General features: G+C 38.7%; 1 protein-coding gene across 1 annotated transcript in view; it reads left to right on the forward strand.

Moving 5' to 3' along the window:
* Positions 1 to 236: 236 nt before the first annotated feature.
* edar (ectodysplasin A receptor) overlaps positions 237 to 20,055 on the forward strand; it is a 29,980-nt gene continuing 10,161 nt past the window's right edge. The window contains exons 1-5 of the mRNA XM_067516866.1: positions 237 to 461; positions 11,245 to 11,310; positions 12,781 to 12,900; positions 16,465 to 16,646; positions 18,562 to 18,647. Coding sequence (XP_067372967.1) covers positions 11,260 to 11,310; positions 12,781 to 12,900; positions 16,465 to 16,646; positions 18,562 to 18,647 — 439 coding nt within the window. The 5' untranslated portion in view covers positions 237 to 461; positions 11,245 to 11,259. The remainder of the gene's footprint in view (positions 462 to 11,244; positions 11,311 to 12,780; positions 12,901 to 16,464; positions 16,647 to 18,561; positions 18,648 to 20,055) is intronic.

Raw genomic sequence — 20,055 nt, forward strand, 5'->3', positions numbered from 1 at the left:
TACCTGTTTAATAAAGATGCTGTTTAACATCTTTTGGCAGGAAGTCACATGAAATGAAAATGCAGTGGTACAAACACAAATGAATCGATGCTTTTACGCCACCTCGTTTAGACACTAGATGGCGGAGTTGAGTTGTAGCCTGCAGCATGTTAATTGTCTCTACACAAAGTCCCTCTACCTGAGGCACGTTAATCGGTTTCTCATTCAGGGCGGAGGAAACTTCTCACTTTTTTTTCTCAGCAAGGAGGAGCCTGCAGACACACCGACATGCACCCAAGTGGAGGCTGAGATACAACTTGGGCTATGTGGAGTAAAAACTCTCAGACAGACAGCCCCACGGCGATGCCTTTCACACCCGGCGCTTCACATTGATCACCGATCACACCGGACCGATCGCCGCAATCTGATCCCGCGGTGCAGCGGAGAAACCACAACAGTGTGCCCCCTTCTCCGAGCTCAAGGTAAGACGTGTGAGCAGCTCCGCTCTCAGGAATGCAAGGACGGATTGCTGCAAGACTTCGGGGAAATTCCTGAGCAACACTTATTAGGCTATGCCAAACAAACATGTGCTTTACTGTAATTTTGCCTCTAAGAAAAATCAGTATGAATTGGTAGAGGCCATGTTTTGCTCCAGGTAGGACAAGGTTTTTAGAAAGTGAAACACGGCTCATGGCAATTGTTTTAATTAAGTTTTTATTTTAAATTCAACAGAAGCACCCCTAAACATTCATTTTCTACATTTAGAAGGCATTTGTTTTGTCGGACAGTCTATCCGATCAAAGTTTACATCTCGGGCAACATATGCAGATGTACATGCAATTAGTGTCATCCCCATTACTGTGTGCAAAAAGCGTTTCCCTCAATACAGATACTGTGGTTGTTGGTGCAAATGTTTTAGGCCAAGATGGTAGAATGAGTTTCTCATTTCTTACACCAGTATTTATATTTTTAGGTCTCAGCAGCTTTGTGATAAGGCTTTGAAGCACTCAAACTTGATTACTGACTTCATGCTCTTTATGATTTTGGTCCCTGTGAGCTTCTTTAGAAATGCAAACAGTAAGTTTGGGTTGTCACTTTCTTAACAGCAACTTATTTTAATGCTTTTCATGTGTCATATCATCCTTATTGAATATTGAAGAGTTTGCCAATTAAACTTTCTTTTTAGTTGTGTGTAGGTGTGTGTTTGAGCTAAGGTGCGACTGTGACCTTGCACATGTTTCTCCTCTTTCTGCATAATTGTTTTCTTGGTGCCGCCTGACTGTCCCGGGCCCCCGGGGGAAGTCCTGCCCGCAGACAGGCAGCTCGGCCTGGCTGGGGACATGCCGGGTCCTGCCGAGCCTCTGAAGTCTGTTGGCTGGCTTTGAACTATAGTTGCTGGAGGTGGAAATCAATCTGTCTCTGTCCTCTCTCTCTCGTGCTCTCTCCCTCTTACTATCTTCCTATCTGTGTCTCTCCCAGTCTTTTCCTACAGCCCCCAGTGCAACCCACCTCCGCTGCCACTGAATCTTTCATGTTCACAGGTAGAAAGGCAAAGAAGACACAGAGCTAGAGACAGGGGAGGGAGTGTAACTCATCTTCAAAAGAAGTTAATATGGTTTCTGAGGATTAAAGGGATGAAGGCAGAAGAACTAACAAAGCCAGTGCCTGTAGTTGCGATCATCCTTTACTAGACTGGAGCAAATAGCTAATTTGTTTACTTACCCAAATTACTTGGTAATAGAATTTACACAATAACCCTATTCATTTTGGAGTGATATCATTGAAAGAAGACGGGATTCTTGTGCTTTTCTTGTGAAAGTTTTTGTTGAGATTTATGTAAGATATCACAGCTGATTCCAATTGCACACAGCACATCCACTTCCCCCCATGGAGACATTTATAATGCTCAGGAGGCCTGTTAGAGTTGAATGTTTCATAATGCTTCACACATCTAAGACAAAACATGTCATTCACAGTTTGCTTATAGATGTAAAGTTATTTCAGCTCATTAGGTTACTGCATATAATTTATGGCAAAGCTTTTGCAGGGGGCTTTTATCTAAGAGTCTTTACCACAACCAGGGCCATGCAAGAGCTACATAATCCTGTACACTCTCTATGGGTGATGTAAGGCACAGGGACACACAAACCTAAAGATGCTAAAATGTCAATGTCATCTTCACCCGTATGGATGTTAATTTTTTAAAATATACATTTTATATTTATTTATTTAACATTTGGAAGAAGTACCAAAGATACTTCTCTCAAATATGTGTACCTGTATTTTACAGTATTCAGGTTAAATTTATAATAACTTGTACAGTATAATATGATGAGCCAATAAAACGAAAAGTGTAGCATTATTGACATTTTACAGAAAGCATAAATATTCCAACATTTAGTTTCAAAGTGACAACTTTATTATACAAAAGACAGTGTTGCACTTATAACAAGTATCAGGAAATTAGCCAATAAGTGCCTAAATTAATTGACAGACATCAAATATGAATATATTCTATGTCATGGGATTGCTAAAGAGGAATTAGTGGATCTAGTGAGTAGTTCTTGAAAAAGCAAAAAAATATTTCACTGATTAAATGCTTCACTATAAACTGAAACTATGGTCATTTTTTTCGTATCAATATCAGGATCAGCATCTGCTCAACACTGATTCTGTGTACAGCTCCTCACAATGAGCATTGTTGTTAAACGAGGAAACAAAAGGCTCTTGCTTACACTTCGACATATTGTGTTCTTAATCAGTTACCATTAGCACTGTCTCCCTAGGCTCCATCAATATTTACTGCTGTATAAGTCACAGTCACCAGCACAGGACAAGGACAACAGCTTGTAATAGGGCAGTGGATCTTCATCGCTCCCACAGGGGCTTTCAGGGGGTCCCCAGCAAAATGAGAGGTAGCTGTATTTCATTATATTTTAATTTATGTGCAATAAATCCACTAAAGCCAGATAAAAGGAATACGCTTTTCTAATCATAGGTTGCACTCTCACCACTATTATTTCTCCATGAACAGCACAGACAGTTCAACAAACTCACAGTAAATCAATGGTTGAAACCTCTCCACGTAAGCCTCAGGGAGCAAGTTTAATCAAATTGGGTTTTGTGGTCTAATTTGTGTCTACTTAAGAGTCCTGCATATGGGAAATTTACTTCACTTTCTTCTATGCAGATTCTGTGGACAGAGATCTGCCATTTATCTGAGTGAGTGCTTGGAATTCAAAGTTTATATCATACACACACAAGATTTTGTAACATAAAATCAGGGTAAGATAGATTATTGTGTGCGGTACTTCTGGTCAGGCTGCTAAAACAATTGGCAGGTGGGAAGTCAGCTAAGAATTGTGTTGTTGACCTGGGCACCTGTGCAGATGTGCCTGATCTGTATCACAGTCTCTGGCATGTGAAAATATGTGTTAGTAGAAGAATGAATGCTTCCATTGCTTCAAGCCTTTATATAAGCAGTTAAATTGTTTTTCAATGGGTTGAAGAGGATTTAGGTGACCTCACCCTTTAGCAGGTAGCCTCTCCGTCATCAATAGCTGCTGCTCAGAAAACACAAAAGATTAAATTATTAAATAAAATCTCCCTGAAAAAAAATCACTTAGAGATTTCAAACTCAGGTGTACAAAAAGTGTATTATTCCAGTTCTGACAATTGGAAACCAGAACACTGTAGATTAAATATGAATTTATTTTACTCAAAATGAATGTTTTAGGAGTTTTGTGTCTGAGCAAAGTCATCAAAATTGTCCATTTTTTGTTGCTTACTATAATAAATAACACACTGTGGTTCCTAAAAAGCTTGCCAAATCGTAATTCTGAGTGTTTTGAGCTTTATGTAATAGTTCTTTTCTGCACTTTATGGTCTAGAATTAAGTAAATCATCTAACCAAAGAAAAACCATAAAAATAGACTCGCCAGAAATATAACTATGCTGAAATAAAAACATTTTAATTGACAGAATAGCATTGTTCTGCAATGGCTTCACTGTACTGTGTTAGCTAAAGGGAAACAATAAGAAACGCAGATGAATTCCAGGTTGCAGATTAGACTTCCCACCTACAGCCGCTGCAAAATAAACAGAGACAGAGACGGGGAGAGAGAGATGTTCTGCCCCAGCAGAGCAATAGAGGGGAACAAGGGATCAGGGAGAGGAGACGATGAAAGACAGATCACCGGCAGGCAGAAAATCAAAGAGACTACTGATTGACTGAAGCTGGGATAGGTGTGTGTGTGTATGTGTGCATGCATGCGTGTGTGTGTGTGTGTGTGCATGCATGTGAGAGAGAGACTTATTTTTATGTACCCCAAGAGTTTGTTTTTCCTGCACACCAAGTGAGAAGCTGACAGTAAGTCTATAATTAAAGCAATCAAAAGATGAAGAGAGATGAAGAAACACACACACACAGAAACACAATCCCATAACATCTCATTCACTACATTGGCAATGAATGTAGCTGAATTAAAATTGAAGAAGGTGTGCGTCTCTGCTGCTTCAAAATGTGTAAATCATTTAAGGATGTGAGTAGTCACAGGTGTTGCTGTTTGCTTTTTTTTTTTTTTAGTGGCACGTATTACGGATGATATTTGAGCCGTGAACTCCTTGTGTGTCCCAGTTATGGTAATATTCTAGTATGATTTGTTGGTGGAAATTCAAGTTCCTGTAAAGCATGTTTTGACACTCCTGTGGAAATAGAGTTCACACTGATAAACTCTGCTGCTGCAGTTGGATGGAGCTGGATTGGAGGAAGTAGATATTTAGTTAGGAGACAAAGGAAAGCTGTTTTGTGAGGTTCGCGTCTGTCTCCAGCATTGGAAATCACTTTAATCATGAGTTTATTTTCACATCGAACTGAGACGTTAATCATGTTGCATATTAGATGTGTTTATTTCTGGCTCATTTAACTCCTAATAAGTGAGCACAGTTGGCTAGTTTGTTCAGAGAGTTTGACTTCCTTTAGCCCAGACAATCATCAGAAAAGTAAGGACATCGGGAATGAACTGTGTCAGCACTGCAGTGTATATCAGAAATACGATGATTGAGATTAATTCACTTTAAAGCACCATTCATGAGTCTTACTTTTAAACTTTTTTCCAGTCGGTGAGTGCTGTTGAAAGACCTTCTGGGACTCACTCATGATCTGATTCATCTGAAGGTAAAAGCGGCTTGTCCAAGTTGATTGACAGCCTGCCTCCAACCCTCTATTACTCTCCAGCTGCCTACAAATCATAAGAAGGAAACAAAAATGCCAGCAGCACATTCCTGCTTCATAATTCACTTAAGAAACAAACACATCAGGGCCACTCAGAATTACTTAAAAAGTGGATTGACAGTAGATTGGCCAAAATCTTTCATATGTTTTTGAAAGCCAGCACACAGTGTTCAGTACAGATTATAAAATCATTAGAAGCAAAGGTAGATGATTATGGCCGCTGCGCAGTTAATGACATGTTATTAAACTGAATAAAATTGTTTGATTTATACACCATTGTATGAAGAGTTTCTGTGGTTACAATATTCTCATTATTTATAATTCACAGTTCAGTCAGCCATTGATTTATTTAGTGTGACAATAAATCCTAAAGAAACGTGACAGAGTGCACTTTCTTGCTTCATGCTCACTAGGATGAAATTTGTTCACCTGTGACCATTTGGATCAATGATGTTTAACTTTTTTAGTTATTTTTGTCAGATTCTAGTTTATATTTGCTCCTCTTTGCACATGCACGGTTTAGGGCAGTCAGTCTGCCAAACATGTGTTAATTTTGGCAGTTTGATTCCTGGGTTGTAAAGGGATAAGTTTTTTATGAATAGAGAGCCACTGAAAAACTACAACTTGTTAATGTGCATACTAACAAGAGAAGTGGGTAATGTGGGTCATGGTAGGATTGAGCTGTTTAGGGATATTTGTAAAACACGAAGTTGGATGATGTTTATGGATCATTTCAAATATCGAATGAAAGGAAAGAAGAGGTGATTGTTTTTAAAACAAAGAAAAAAAAGAATGAATTCGATGGAAAACAGATTTTTTGTTTTAGAAATTGCAGAAACACAATGGCAGAAATCTGTGGCTGCTGATTTAATTGTCATCAAAAATTAAGTGGTATCGAGAATCCCGCAAACCATCCTGTAACCTCATCTTCTACATTGGTTTGCTTCTTGGCTGCATTCCCTGGCCACTGATTGGCCAATTATTTAATCGGGCAGGAAGTCATTATCAACCACCATAATGAATATGCTTTACAGGCTTTAAATGGTGATGGTGGAAAGCCATTTCCCACACACTCCATCTGTAACAGTAATGAATGTTATACCGTAGATTTCAGAAGAAAGAGAAGGATGCAGAGAAAGAGATGCAATGGAATTAAATCAGGGCCAGGGAGAAGGAAAGAGCAACGTGTACCATTGTTGTCCATTATATGTCCATTATATTGTCCAGTGACACCAAAAAACAAAAGCTGGCTAGTCAACGAAACTGCTTTTTATGTATTATCAATACATAAAAGAGCCATGGTCCAAGATACATAGTCCAAGAGCCATGCAATGCTGAGAAACCCATAAACGTAAAACTGGTTCAATGTGTACTGTCAGAAACCTCAAAGATTTATCCAAACACCTTGATAAAAAAACACAAAACATTGCACACGCACATCCTGAATGTAGTTCTGACTGGCTCTGCCATAACTGCACATAGATCCCTGGGGTCTTCTGGTACCAGCCTCACTGGGTGGGCTCCACTGAACCCATTATATGTTGCAATTTCTGGTTGTTCATGGACCTCATGGCCAAACAATAAATAATCATGCAGTAAACATCAATTTTATTATTACTCTTATTATATTTGTCAGTCTTATTGTCATTCCTTGTAAAGATGTGACTTTTTTTTTTAAGTAATGCCTGATCTTAGACAGTATGATCTGATTAGTGTACTTAGTTTTCAATGAGAAGTGCTTCATTTATAGTAAATAACACCCAATGTGCTTGTACAGTAAGGCTGAAAGCATTACAAAGAAAACAGAAAGGCTGAGTGGCAGTGATGGGAAGAAACCTTGTGACTGTCAAAAAATGAGGAACAGCATAGAGAATAAGAAGAAGTAGTGAAGAAATTTGTGTCTGCTTAATGTATGTGTGTGTGTGTGTGTGTGTGTGTTCGAGCTGATCTATGGGAATTTCCATATGGAGGCTCCTCCTTTCAACTACAGGCCCTCAACATTCACACAGTGACTTAGCTTATCACATTTGGCTGTAATGTTTTGCTGCACTTCATTTACTTTGAACTTCTGCTCAGGATTACTTACAATATTAAGCTCTGGTACTTTGGGGGAGCTTTGGCAAAAGCCGTCGCCTTTAAGTCTGGCTGATTTGTTTTGTAAATTCTGAAGTGAATGGGGTTGTCTTTGTACATTTAGTTTTTCACTAAAGTGGAATTAATTGTTTTCCCATTCTGTATAGAATGTCATATTGGATTTCCCTTGCTGAAAATAAGAGCAGTCAAATGCAACCAGGTGAAAAACAGGAATCAGCACTGATAAGGAAAATGTTCTTCTGCTATTAAGGTATTGAAAAGATAGGGCTTTACAGATAGGGCTCATAGGACTTGTTTATTTGACCAGACAAAGTGAGCTGAACGTGTTTTTTCTCACCTTCACCTCTGCTTTAAATTTACTGTGCACATTCATGCTAGGAGTTGCCCTGTATGACTGGGCTGCATTCGATTGGTGCCACTAAAAACTGCATTGGGGCTACAGGCTGGTAATGACACTGTTAAAAGACAAAAGTGTTATTTATCAGAGATTATGTGGTCGTTAGAAGATTAATACCCTCAGGGTGCAAAAGGCTTGGGCTTACTTTCATCTCAGACCTGCCCCAACAGAGAGAGCTCGGGTTAGAGAGACAGAGAGCGGGTTGAAAGAAGGAGAAAAGTGTCAGAAGACACAGAGAGTCTTCAAACACAGCAGCGATGTGTGTGTGTGTGTGCACGCGGGTGCGCGTGTGTGTGCGTATCATTTTAACCCCATAATGAGTAGCCTTCAGGGGGTCCTCGACCATTTGCCAGTTATTCATTTCCTGGTTTGAAAAAAAAAAAAAAGCTGTTCTATCTTTCCTTTTATCTTTTTCAGTGACCCCTCCCCCCCAGCACCCACACACACACACAGATGCAAAAACACACACACACACAAACACACGCACACAGGTTATGATTTTACCACAAGAACTTGTGCAATTAAACCTATTTTGCACTCATAAGCTCTGTGTGTATTTTTAGGCCATATATCTACGTGTTACTGTGTAATTTTTGTGTGTGTGCGTATAGGCTGTAATTAAGCGAGATCAAACCCTGAGGGTTGGAGAATTAGCCATGACTGAAGATCAGAAGGTTTTTCACTGAAGTCTGCGACATGGAAGAGGGAAATCAGAAGCTTGGAACCAGACAGACAGATTCTGACCTCAGATATCAGATAATGACAGCGTCTTCCTCTCTCTCTCAAATACACTGTCACACTTTGATGCTTCCGACAGATTCACGAAGATTTAAAGCTCATCTCTTAATGTGTTGAATTAAACTGACTTGACAGGGAGAAATAAGGTTGCATCAATCAAATCAATAACAATTATAGTTACGCTGAAGAAGCTGAGACTGCTTGGTAAAAGTTGGGAAATTATATCCACATTTTTATATATATGTTTATTACCTGCCTTTTCTATCTTTCTTGTTGTTACGCATGCAGTATACAGTAATTAACACTCAAAGAGACTCCATGAGAAATGTACTTAATAACAGTAATTACCGGTTTGTCTGTGTATACTGTATATACTGTAAGTGATGGTTGGTTTGTCTTTCTTTCTAATCTAAAGTGCATTACTTAAAACCTGTCATCTGTTAATAGATATCAGAAGAGGAAGTTGGGAAATGGGTTTTTAAAACCTTCCCTTTAGATTTTTGCTGCTGCTTTGTCCTTTTGATTTTTATATCTCAAATTCATCATCACTAATGTGAATGAGTTGCAGTTTTCTGTTTTATCTCAGTGAGCTGAAAATAATTTATCCACTTGGCACTTCATGGTCTGGGCCCAGATTACATATCTAACTTAGTCTCCCCTTTCATACAATGCAGCCTGAGAACTATAGGAAGCTCCTGGCAGTTCCTAATGCAACACTGAGAACTTATGAGGGGAACACATACGTTTCTGCCAGGAAACCACTTTCATGGAATAACCTGCTCAGGAATTGCACACTTGTCAAGTCAGTATCTTAAGTTAAATTGATTTTGATTAGTCACATTTGTAATGGACCCTATTTTTATTTATTGGCTTTGTTTGTTTCTTTGTTATTGGCTTTTTTTACTGATCTTGTTTATCCATGGGGATGCACATGTACATTTTACGTTTATTTTTTTACTTTTGACTTTTGATAAATGCTATATATATGTATACTATAATAACTAGTTGATTGAATCTGCATTGGCATCAATTCCAATTTAGTGTTTGTTATTATTTAGAAACAGTGAGCTAAGATCTTGACATTAACGCTAAATTAAAAGCAGCTTTAACTTGGAGAAAATAAGTTAATGTCCAGCAGCATTTGCAGAAACCTATGTTTCAGGAAATTGAAAGCACTTGTCCTTGACTGTCCTCTGTATTATCTGTATCTGCCACTTTGTCAGAGACCAAACACTCACACAGACACACTGACATTGATTTTTATTCTGCAAGACATGGTAAAACATATGTGAAAGTGGAAGTATGCTGGAGAAAATGTGATGTGCAATAAAAATTACATGATTTATTTTATGGCCCTCAAAATGAACATGGTGCCGTTTATTAATTCATGCAAGTTGTTCTGCGTTAATTTTTTACGGGCATTTAAAAGAAAAGAAGCAACATAGCAATATGAGTGGTGTTGGTGTGGGTCAAGTAAACAGAGACAGTTTCAATTGAAAAATTGCTGTCTGCACATCATCTACCCATATCCAAATCAGCTGTTGTCAGTTTGCCCCCGTTTTACTTTGCTCCTGAAGACAGTAATTTACATAACAGCAGAGTTTTATGATTACATTTTTTTTTGTTTGTTTTGCTTTGCAAGATGTTCTGAGCCTTTGTGAATCTGGGCTTGTTGCTTCTATTCTATTCAAAAATGGCTTAAAAGGTGATTCTTTCCTGAGAAACCTAGCCAACACATCTCCTTTCAATTGACAACATTATTTACACACACACACACACACACACACACACACACACACACACACACACACACACACACACACGTAAATGCATGCTCTGTGCAGATCAGTGGAGTAAATATGCTATCACAGCCTCGATCTTAATTAATAAGCAACAGCATATGAAGTAACACTGCACTGAGAGAAAAACGTGCACACTTTATGAAGTTATCAATAGCATCTTAACATCATCACACAAGCAACCAATGAAGCAAAGCACATTTTGACAAGTTCTTCTCTTCAATGCTTTCGGGCATTTACACCTTTACAACCTGTTCGTTTACTTGCCAGAATCATTAAGACTGTTTTTAGCAGTGGGACAGGGAATTGTTCAGTTTGGTTGCTAAAACAAATACACCACCTTATAATCACCGTTTGCTCACGATCGCTCTGTATCACAGACATAATCACACAGTCACCTGATGTAAAAGCTTAACTATATAATAAAAAAACTTGAAAAATTTATACACCCTTATGCAGTACAACATCATAGTGCAATAAAATTTACAACATAGTTTTGAATGTTTTTTTTTTTCAAATAGTAACTAGTTACTAGCAGCCACAGTTGTAAAACTAGACTTAAATTCCATTCTATTTGGGGTTTTTACAAAAACTTTCGCAGGCTGGGAGAGAGAGAGAGATGCGACATTGAAATAGGCAAATAATTAAATGTTATTAAGTCATATCACCAGCTTTTATTGAGGCGGAGGTTAGCCAACGCTGATGTGTGCTTGGAGTTATGAGCCAGAGGAATGCCATGGGCTGTTCTGCCATTGAATGTTTATGGGTGCTGACGTGATAATAACGAGACAGTGGTGAAGTCATCAGGGCCACACACACACACACAGACACACACACACACAACATGATAGCACTACTGTTGGCAGGAATGTTTAGATTCATGACATTTTCTGTTTTTTAAGTGAATTTTGATGCATGAGCCTGAATCTAGGAAAAGATTTTAGATCTACACTGTAAATGCTTTATTTTGACAACCATTCCCATTATCTCTGTGTTCCCCCCAGGAAGAAGACGCTAAAATGTCAGAAAGGAGAGGTCAGAGGAAGTCCATTTTTCTGTCTTCACTTTTAGTAAGTTTGGTTTTCATTTTTTCCTTTATTTCCTGTTTCTTCTAGCTCCTTCATTTCTTAAACAATATTCCTTCTATCTTTGTTAACTGTTTCTTTTCCTGATGTCATTTTCCATTCCAAAATAATTTATATTTCTCTCCTATCCATTTCTCCTATCCAAGTCTGTTTCCCTTTTCCCTTACTCCTTACTACTTTGCGCCCACTGTAAAAAAACAAAAAAAAAAACTGTGATGCACACTGCATCACAGCCATAATTGACTCCACACTGCATTATCTTGGCACTAGCTGTTATGTGCCAGCAGCTTGCACAACCCTACAGCACTTGTACCAATTAGTCAACCTTAGAGTTTTGCAGAGAGCAGATTTCTCTATAATCGGACCAGGAGAATCACTCATTGTTTTGGTGTTGAAACCCACTGGCAGTGTTCCCAACAGGCTCCTCCACCTCCCTCATCTGTTTTTTTCTCATCAGTCACTATGTGTACACAGGAGCTGACACAGGAGCACTTAGTCAACAGGGAGGTTATATTTGGATTAAATCAGCAGGGTCAAGTCACTACATCATCATGCTATAGCATTATATACTTAGTGGCTGCACGGATTGTGATCTTTATTTTAGGCTGTTCCTATAGAGTTATGAGCAGATTTCTCCTTTAAGAGACACTACAACAGACTCTGAGTAAACAAACTACAAGGAAAAAAAAGGCTGTAACTGGATCTTCCACTGTTGTGATTTTTATTTCATTGTTTACTAGATTTAACTGTCAAAGAAATTTCAGATAGTTTTTGAAGAATCTTTTCCACAGAATAAAAGTAAATTAAAGACGGATTCACTATGGTGCATCAAATCCTTATTTGGTAAACTGTGTGTACCGTACTGTACATTTAAATTACAAACAGGATATCTGGCCTGAATGCACATACCGTACACATACACACACTTCCAGTCTATATTTTTATATTTACTTAAACAGCGTCTTGTTTCTGCTGTCAAAAGATGGTTATGAGAGTGTAGAGACAAATGGAGATGTTATTAAAGCAATAGAGAGATGAGGGAGAGACTTAGTCATGCAGTCATTTACTTTCCCTGCATCACTTTCTGGACTGCAGATTTTTAAAAGTCTGTTAGTTTGTTTGGGAAAAGCACAAAGTGGGCTATGCTGGTAAATCTATAAATACCAGCTGGTTATTATTACAGCAACCCTCAGTGACACAATGCCACACACACACACACACACACAATATACTAATACATTACATAGACACACAAGCAAATGCTGGTATTGTGCAAACTCTGTTTTTCTCATTCTCTTTCTCTCCTTCTCTCTCTCACACACACACACCTAACAGTGTGTAACCCTAATAATTTAACTCACACATGTTACAATATTTTGTTCAAATGTCCTATTTTTGTCTGTCCTTCACTCCCTTCTCCACCTGCCTGTCTTCTCTCTCATCCTCTCCCTCCAGGTGTGTTGTATGTTTGCTAGTGCAGAGTATTCCAGCTGTGGCGAGTATGAGTTCTTCAACCAGACCAGTAACAGCTGCCAGGCATGCCCTCAGTGTCAGCCAGGACAAGAGCCCCATATGGTGAGACACACGCATGCACATGTACAAAATCATTCATTTACAGTAGGTCACACTCCATTACGGGCATTAAAATTACTCCAATCAAGAAGCCGGTGCATTTCTAATTCTGTTACTGAAATCACTTGGAAGAAGGAATTGGGACAAAGCTGTCATCAAATTGTAACCACACAAAGTCAAAAGCACTGACTGAACCTGTTTGTGACTTTTGTTGAGACCACCCACACTACAAGCACACAGTGACACAGAAGTGCACACAGAACATAGCTGCATATTGAAGAGTGCCTAAAATGAAATGAACAATTTCTTTATGGTTTATTACTCTCATTGACTTCAGTGTTAAAGCATGCATTACAGTGAATGACTTGCAGTAGTCATAGAGTGATTCAGCCTTTGTCATTCAGTGTGCCGACAGCCAAGCAAAACAAAGCATGGCTAAATGCTTCAGTGAGCACCCCGGGGTGCCACGCCCTCTTCAGAGAGCTGCACTGAAAGGTGAACAAAATGATAGCATTACTTTTTGGCTATTTTATGTAATTTTACTTTGATGCTGCCACATTTGGATTAAAATATGTTGCAGATTGGCTCTATTTCTGTCACACGGGGTAAATTTGAGCTGGATCGTTTACAGATACTCTATTTAGATGTACGTAGACAAAGTTGAGCCAATTATAACATCACTTTCACAATACAATTAAGTCACTCTCTATTATATCTACTTTATTATATTTTTAATAACATTAATAAGGATGATTAAAAATATTTTTAAAAAGTAACGTTAGAACAGTAAGCAAAACAAACAAACAAGCAAAAGCACAAATAGTGTTCCAGATGGTATTTTTTAAAGCTTTAACACTCATCAGTATTGTGTGGGTTTGATTTGATTGACTGTGGTGTAGAAACATGAGAAAACAACCCAACAACTGCTACCAGATGGTGATTTAAATGTTGCTAAATCCTGATTGGGGCATGTATGTTATTGAGTAAGAAAACAAAGGCACAGATTCAGATATCACTCAAGTGCTGTAACCAAAACTATAATATTAGGATCATGTACATGTCTATCATTGAAAATATGTGTTGTAAAATATTTTTCTGAAACTTTAAAGCAGTTAGAATAGATTTTAATATACCTTTTTGTTTTGCCTTTTTGGCTTATCCTGTGAGTTCAGGGCCGCCACAGCGGATCATTGTCCACATGTTGATTTGGTACAGTTTTTACGCCAGATGCCCTTCCTGACGCAACCCTCGCCAATTTCTACTGCGCTTGGACCGGCACTGCACAGCTGGGGATGGGAATGGGCTGTTAGGGGTTCAGTGTCTTGCCCAGAGACACTTCAGCATACAGCGGGATTGGGGATCGAACCACTGACCCTGTGGTCCGTGGACGACTGCCTTACCAACTGGGCTGCAGCCACCCCTAATAGATTTTAATATACCAATGGATAAAAACGCAGTTTAAAGGAGATGAGCTACTAATAGTGAATAAACCTTAAAGAAATATCACACAGCTCTGTAGGTTTGGCCTGTTTTGTGGTCTTTCAGCTCATTATTTTGGATTTGTGGCATTTAATCGACTGTCACCTCCCTCGTGGTGCTGTTTGCAGCCACAGCAGGCAGTAGTTTTTAGAGAAGACCTCTTAAAACCTATGTTCAGCAAACAGTAGTCAGACTCTTATGGATAGTTGGTGAACATAGTGGCACATTTAGCAGCTAAATAGATGTTTTTCTGAGGGGTTGGTGAAAAACAAAAACAGAGCAAAACAAATTTGGGTCTTGTATTAATCTAAAAGCTAATAACGCTGTATTTGAAATGTATTTACGTTTTTCCCACCACCCAAACGTAGCCCAACACATTGTTAGGTGCAGGTGTAAATCGCCTTAAACAGTTTCTTTTTGTGCTATTTTCTCTTTGAAATCCATTTTTATGTTTTTACAAAAAAGTTTAAAATGCATGAATCATTATCACACAACCACTATCAATGCTCATTTTTTTCTCTCCCTTTCCCTTTTTCTGCCTTTCTGCCCTCAGTTCTCTAAGCCCCTATGTTTTGCAAGTAAGCATCCCAACAACGTTTTTAAAATGAAGCGATTCCACTCTCTCCTCCTCCTTATAATAAACAGTGTGTCATAAAGAGTAATTTAGCCATTTGTGAGCAATAGAAGCACAAGAGAAGAAAGAAGTTTAATCAGTGAGATAAGAGCTCTTTTTGCCCTATCTGCTGCGTGTCTCAAACCGATGGGTGGAATAGTCTGTAATTCACGTGTTCTGCTATTTCTCAGAGTTTTCCCTGTATGTGTGCGCTTCTTGACACCCTTTTAATCTTGGCATAACCTTAGGGTTTCACCTTGCAGAAGGACATGACAGTTAGTATATGCCCACACACACACACACACACACACACACACACACAGATGTTTACCACATCACACATAAATGAGGATGTTCTGTTTTAGCCATACATCTTGGATCCAGATTGTATCTGATGTAACTGGATCAAATTTTCATGCAAGTTAACATGAATGTAAGCACTGAAGTCAGACTTATATTTCCATTTTAACTTTTATTGAGTGATGAAAGTGTTGAAAGTGTGAGGTGAGAGGCTATTATAAAATTGGGCGTATCTGTCTCACGTCAACTTGCATCATGTATGAAAGCTGCTCGGCATTAATTCTGTTCCCTGGGTTGATCCTGTACCCCGGCGGTTTCAGACACGTACCACAACTTCCTCTCTTTGACTCTGCTGGGATCTTTGCTGCATGTCATCGCCCCCTCTTTCTCTCCTCATGCATGTTTCCTCCTTCTTTTCACTGTCAACTCTCAAGGTTTCGCCCACCTCCCTATCTCTTGGATATATGATACACACGATTCAAAAAACAGACGGAGTTGCTTTGAAAAGATCCACAGAGACAAAAGATCTAAAGTTTGCCTTAACCCAAAATGACAAGATCCTGCCGATAGCTCAGTAGAGTTTAATATCAAACAATCAGACGGAGACTTACAGACGTCAAACAGAAGGGTAGGAATATTAGATTTCTTTAACAGTAGCCCAAAGCTAAGAGGCATAGGCTTGTTTTAATAGGCAGATGAAAGTTAGAAGGAATGAAAGAGAAGAAGCAAAAGAAGAGAGAAAATATGTTTTTTTGTGAGTATGTGTGTGGCCTGTTGTTCAGCCTCCTCACTGTGATGAATTACCAGGCAGAGATGGGAGGCGATCAACGCTAGAAGATAGAGTGATGAGTTGGTCATCTTAAACACTACCAGGCATCAAAAGCATTACACAAAGAAGCATATGCATGCACACACAAATGCACTCACACACACACACACACACACACACACACACAGGGATATCTGTGACCAATCAGATGTCATTTAAGAACAGTAATGCCAGACAGAAACAGATGTGTGTTTGGGACTCTGAAGGGTGGGTTTTTTTGAGCGTGTGTGTCCACATTTGTGAAACATCCCACTGACTTGAAGAGTATTACCTTAAACGTAGCATGTTATTGTAAATCTGCATCTTTCATGTACAGTATTTACATATATGTTTGTGTGTTTTGCAGACCTGTGGCTACGGTGTGAAGGATGACGACTTTGCCTGTGTGCCATGCCCACAGGGGAAATATTCCAAAGGAAAGTATGAGATCTGCCGACGCCATAAAGACTGCGATGCCCTCTACAAAGCAACAGTTCGCGTCGCAGGCACTGCGGACAGTGATGCAGAGTGTGGACCCTGTTTACCGGGGTCAGCAACACACACACACACACACACACACACACACACACACACACACACACACACACACACACACACACACACACACACACACACACACACACACACAAATAATTAATCCACTCCACTGTGTAAAGCCTTCCGCCTTCCTTCTCCACATTGCTTTGATGTGTTTCACACAGCCCCTCAGGTATTAGTCATGAAATTACCTTAAATAAATATATGTTACCAAATGTTTACCGTTCAAGCAAAAAAGACCTTCTCTGATTGGGTATAAGGTTGAGCCCTCTACAAAACTTATGGAGAAGAATATCTTTGCACCATTTGCAGGCGGTGTGGCAAAGGAGCCTCTGACTGCAAAGATATTTTCTACATTATCCATATCAATAATAATTCCTAAATGACTCATAGAGATGCCATTATATATCACAAAAGGTTTTTCTCCCTTTTTTGCACTTCCATGTGCTAGATCTATGATTACCTTTACTAAGAATGTAAGTTAAATAAACAAAGAAAAGCCGCCATGTCTCCCTCAGCATTTTTAAACCATTTGTGTGCACAGACATGTACATTATACAGTATATATGCATCCACTTGCTTTAAAGGACAGTGAGTTGACATGAGAATAGACCACCCTGCTGCCTTCAGTTTTAGTACATCCCCTGACTTTGTGGGCAAAGACACACTAAATCCTTAACTCCTCAATTTGCACATGACAACTGTGGATGCAACCCTTGTCACTTAAAAATATTAAGTCAATAAGAAATGTTTAAGTGTTACCAGGCCTTCTTCCCCTCCCTCATCCTGTTCCTTAGTCTTCCTTCTAATCAGCCAGTACGCCCTCTCCTCTGGCTTCTCAGCAGAAAATGACTTGCTTTGTCAACACCAAACCGTTTCTTTCTCACAGTGTTCTACATTTTAAATGGTTGTTTTCAAAATTTCATAGTTTACTTTTTCCCACCATCATATTTTATGAGATATTCATGGATATCTCACAAGATCACCAACAAACACACACACATACACAAGTTTGTATTTGTATTTTTGTTAGGACCTAACCCTAAAAACTAAATGCCTGACTCTAAAACTCTTGGTGAGTCTGTAGACTTTCTTTATCTGTTTATCAAAACTCCTAAAAATCCCTAAATCAATTCTTGTGGCTTTGTGATTCTGAAGTGTCTCTGCACTGAAGACTGAACCAGTTTCTCAGACTATATGCAGATATATAAAAACATATTAATGACAAATGTATGTACATACTTATAGATATTTTGCTTGATATGTTTTCAAGCCTAAATGATTTAATATCACTCATTCAAACACTCTCTTTCCTTTCCTCTAATAGTTGCTTCATGACTCGCAGCAGTATTTGTACTAACTCATGTCTAGTGCCTTCAGGGCATCAATTATGTACATTTCTTCACAGAGTCAAACTTTTCACCCCAGCTGCTGCTTCCTTACACTTATGCACCCTGTGGGTAAATAATGTCTAGTAGGAAGGACATACTTTATACAGGCAGCTGGGTATAAAATCACCAGTTATCAACAAGATGTCCTTTCTTTATCTGTTTATCAAAATTCTTGAAAACCCCTAAATAAATTCTTGTGGCCTTGTGATGAAGTGTCTTTCTGCACTGAAGACTGAACCAGTTTCTTGGACTATATGCAGATATATAAAACATGTTAATGCCAAATGTATGTGCGTACCAGATATTTTGCTCATGTTTTCAAGCCTAAAAGATTTAACATCAGAATCACTCATGTAATTTTCACTTTTACTTTATAGCATACTTCATGTTTTGTTCTTAAAGGATGAATCTCTTAAAAGAAGAAAGGTCTTTATTTAGTTAGAAAAAAGCCTAAACACATAATTATAGAGACTAACAAGTTGATGGGTTATACATGATTATTTATGATTTTCCAGGTATTACATGCTGGAGAACAGACCCAGAAACCTGTATGGGATGGTTTGCCACTCCTGCCAGAATGCACCACGTAACACCAGAGAATGTAAGACAACATCTTCACACTTTGGACTCTTTCTTCTGTTTGAATCCTTGGACTCCCCCAAAAAATCCTAACATCCTATACAGAATTCTACCTAGGAATCCCACCCCCTCCCATTTCTTTTTAACATTTATCATATCTTTCTCTGTTATGAGCACTGACTGTGTTTTTTCTCTGGATTAAAAGCTACAAAACATTTAAGATTTCTTTTAAAATGAAAGGAAATAAAAATGTCAGGCTGTAGAAATACTAAATGTAATGAAACGACACAGTAGCTGAAAGGTTACAGTGGGTGACACATAACTGTTCCCATGTTTCCTTTCTGCCTCTTCATTGTGGAGTGTAGCAACAATGGAAAAAACAAACAAACTATCAAAAAAAATCTAAAAAATGCACTAGTTTGGGGAAACCACCCTCTGGTCACTGTCCTGAACTCTCAGAAGAGTTGAATGACCCCTCCTCTCTCTGAATCTCTGTTTCTCTGGCTACAAAGTGGCGTTTGGTAATTCATCCATACCCTAACTGTTTATGCGTGTTATATTTAGAAAAGGTTTTCATTTTTGCTTTCCCATCAGCCGCAGTAGTTCATAAACATCTCCCCACACTTGCAAACCAGTGTGTACATGTTATCACCTGGTATTGTTATTGTTATTGTTTCATTGTCTTACATTGATCCTGTATATGCTGAAGTTTTTATGCTCGTATTTGTACTGCAGGTACCTTTTAAAATAAAACTCAAGCAGAAGGCAGTTAAGCATAAAATAGGTTTCTTGTTTTGGCAGATTTTAAATTAGCATTTGTTAGTGGTGATAATGCACACAGGGCTGTTGCACCCATTTGGTTGAGTACAGCAGCAAGTTATATTATTCTATACATCACAAAACAGTGTTACATCCCAGAGTTCGGACTTTGTCGCAATACATTATTGAAATTATGCTTCAGTATTATACAGGAGTCCAAAAAAGAAACGAAATCCGTCAGTACTTTTCATTATTAGTATTTATTGCAGGACCAGAGTCAGATCGGACGACTAACATACTGTGCCCTTCATGGCTTTGGGCAGATGTGACAGATCGCAGTGATCTAAAAATGAGGTAATGTCAACGTTATGCGAGCACAGTTTTACCCCCACTGATATATACCGCTCTGGAAATGATATTTATGGGACCAGAATTGCTCAAAATCCCCTTTGAGTGTAATTGAAGAGCCCGGAAATGAATGGTGTTGTTATTGTGTCATACTTAATGAGCGTGTTTTGAAATATGAAAACCCCAAAAAGCAGCCTGGGCCTGCAGAGCAGAGCATGTGAAGTATAAGCAGGAGTATGTGTGTGTGTGTGTGTGAATAAACACTTGCTTTTCAACAGCACTCTAAATGTTTCTCCTAGGCATGGGAATGAGTGATTGAATTA

The sequence above is a fragment of the Channa argus genome, chromosome 9 (genome assembly GCF_033026475.1).
Source record: "Channa argus isolate prfri chromosome 9, Channa argus male v1.0, whole genome shotgun sequence".
Lineage (NCBI taxonomy): Eukaryota > Metazoa > Chordata > Actinopteri > Anabantiformes > Channidae > Channa > Channa argus.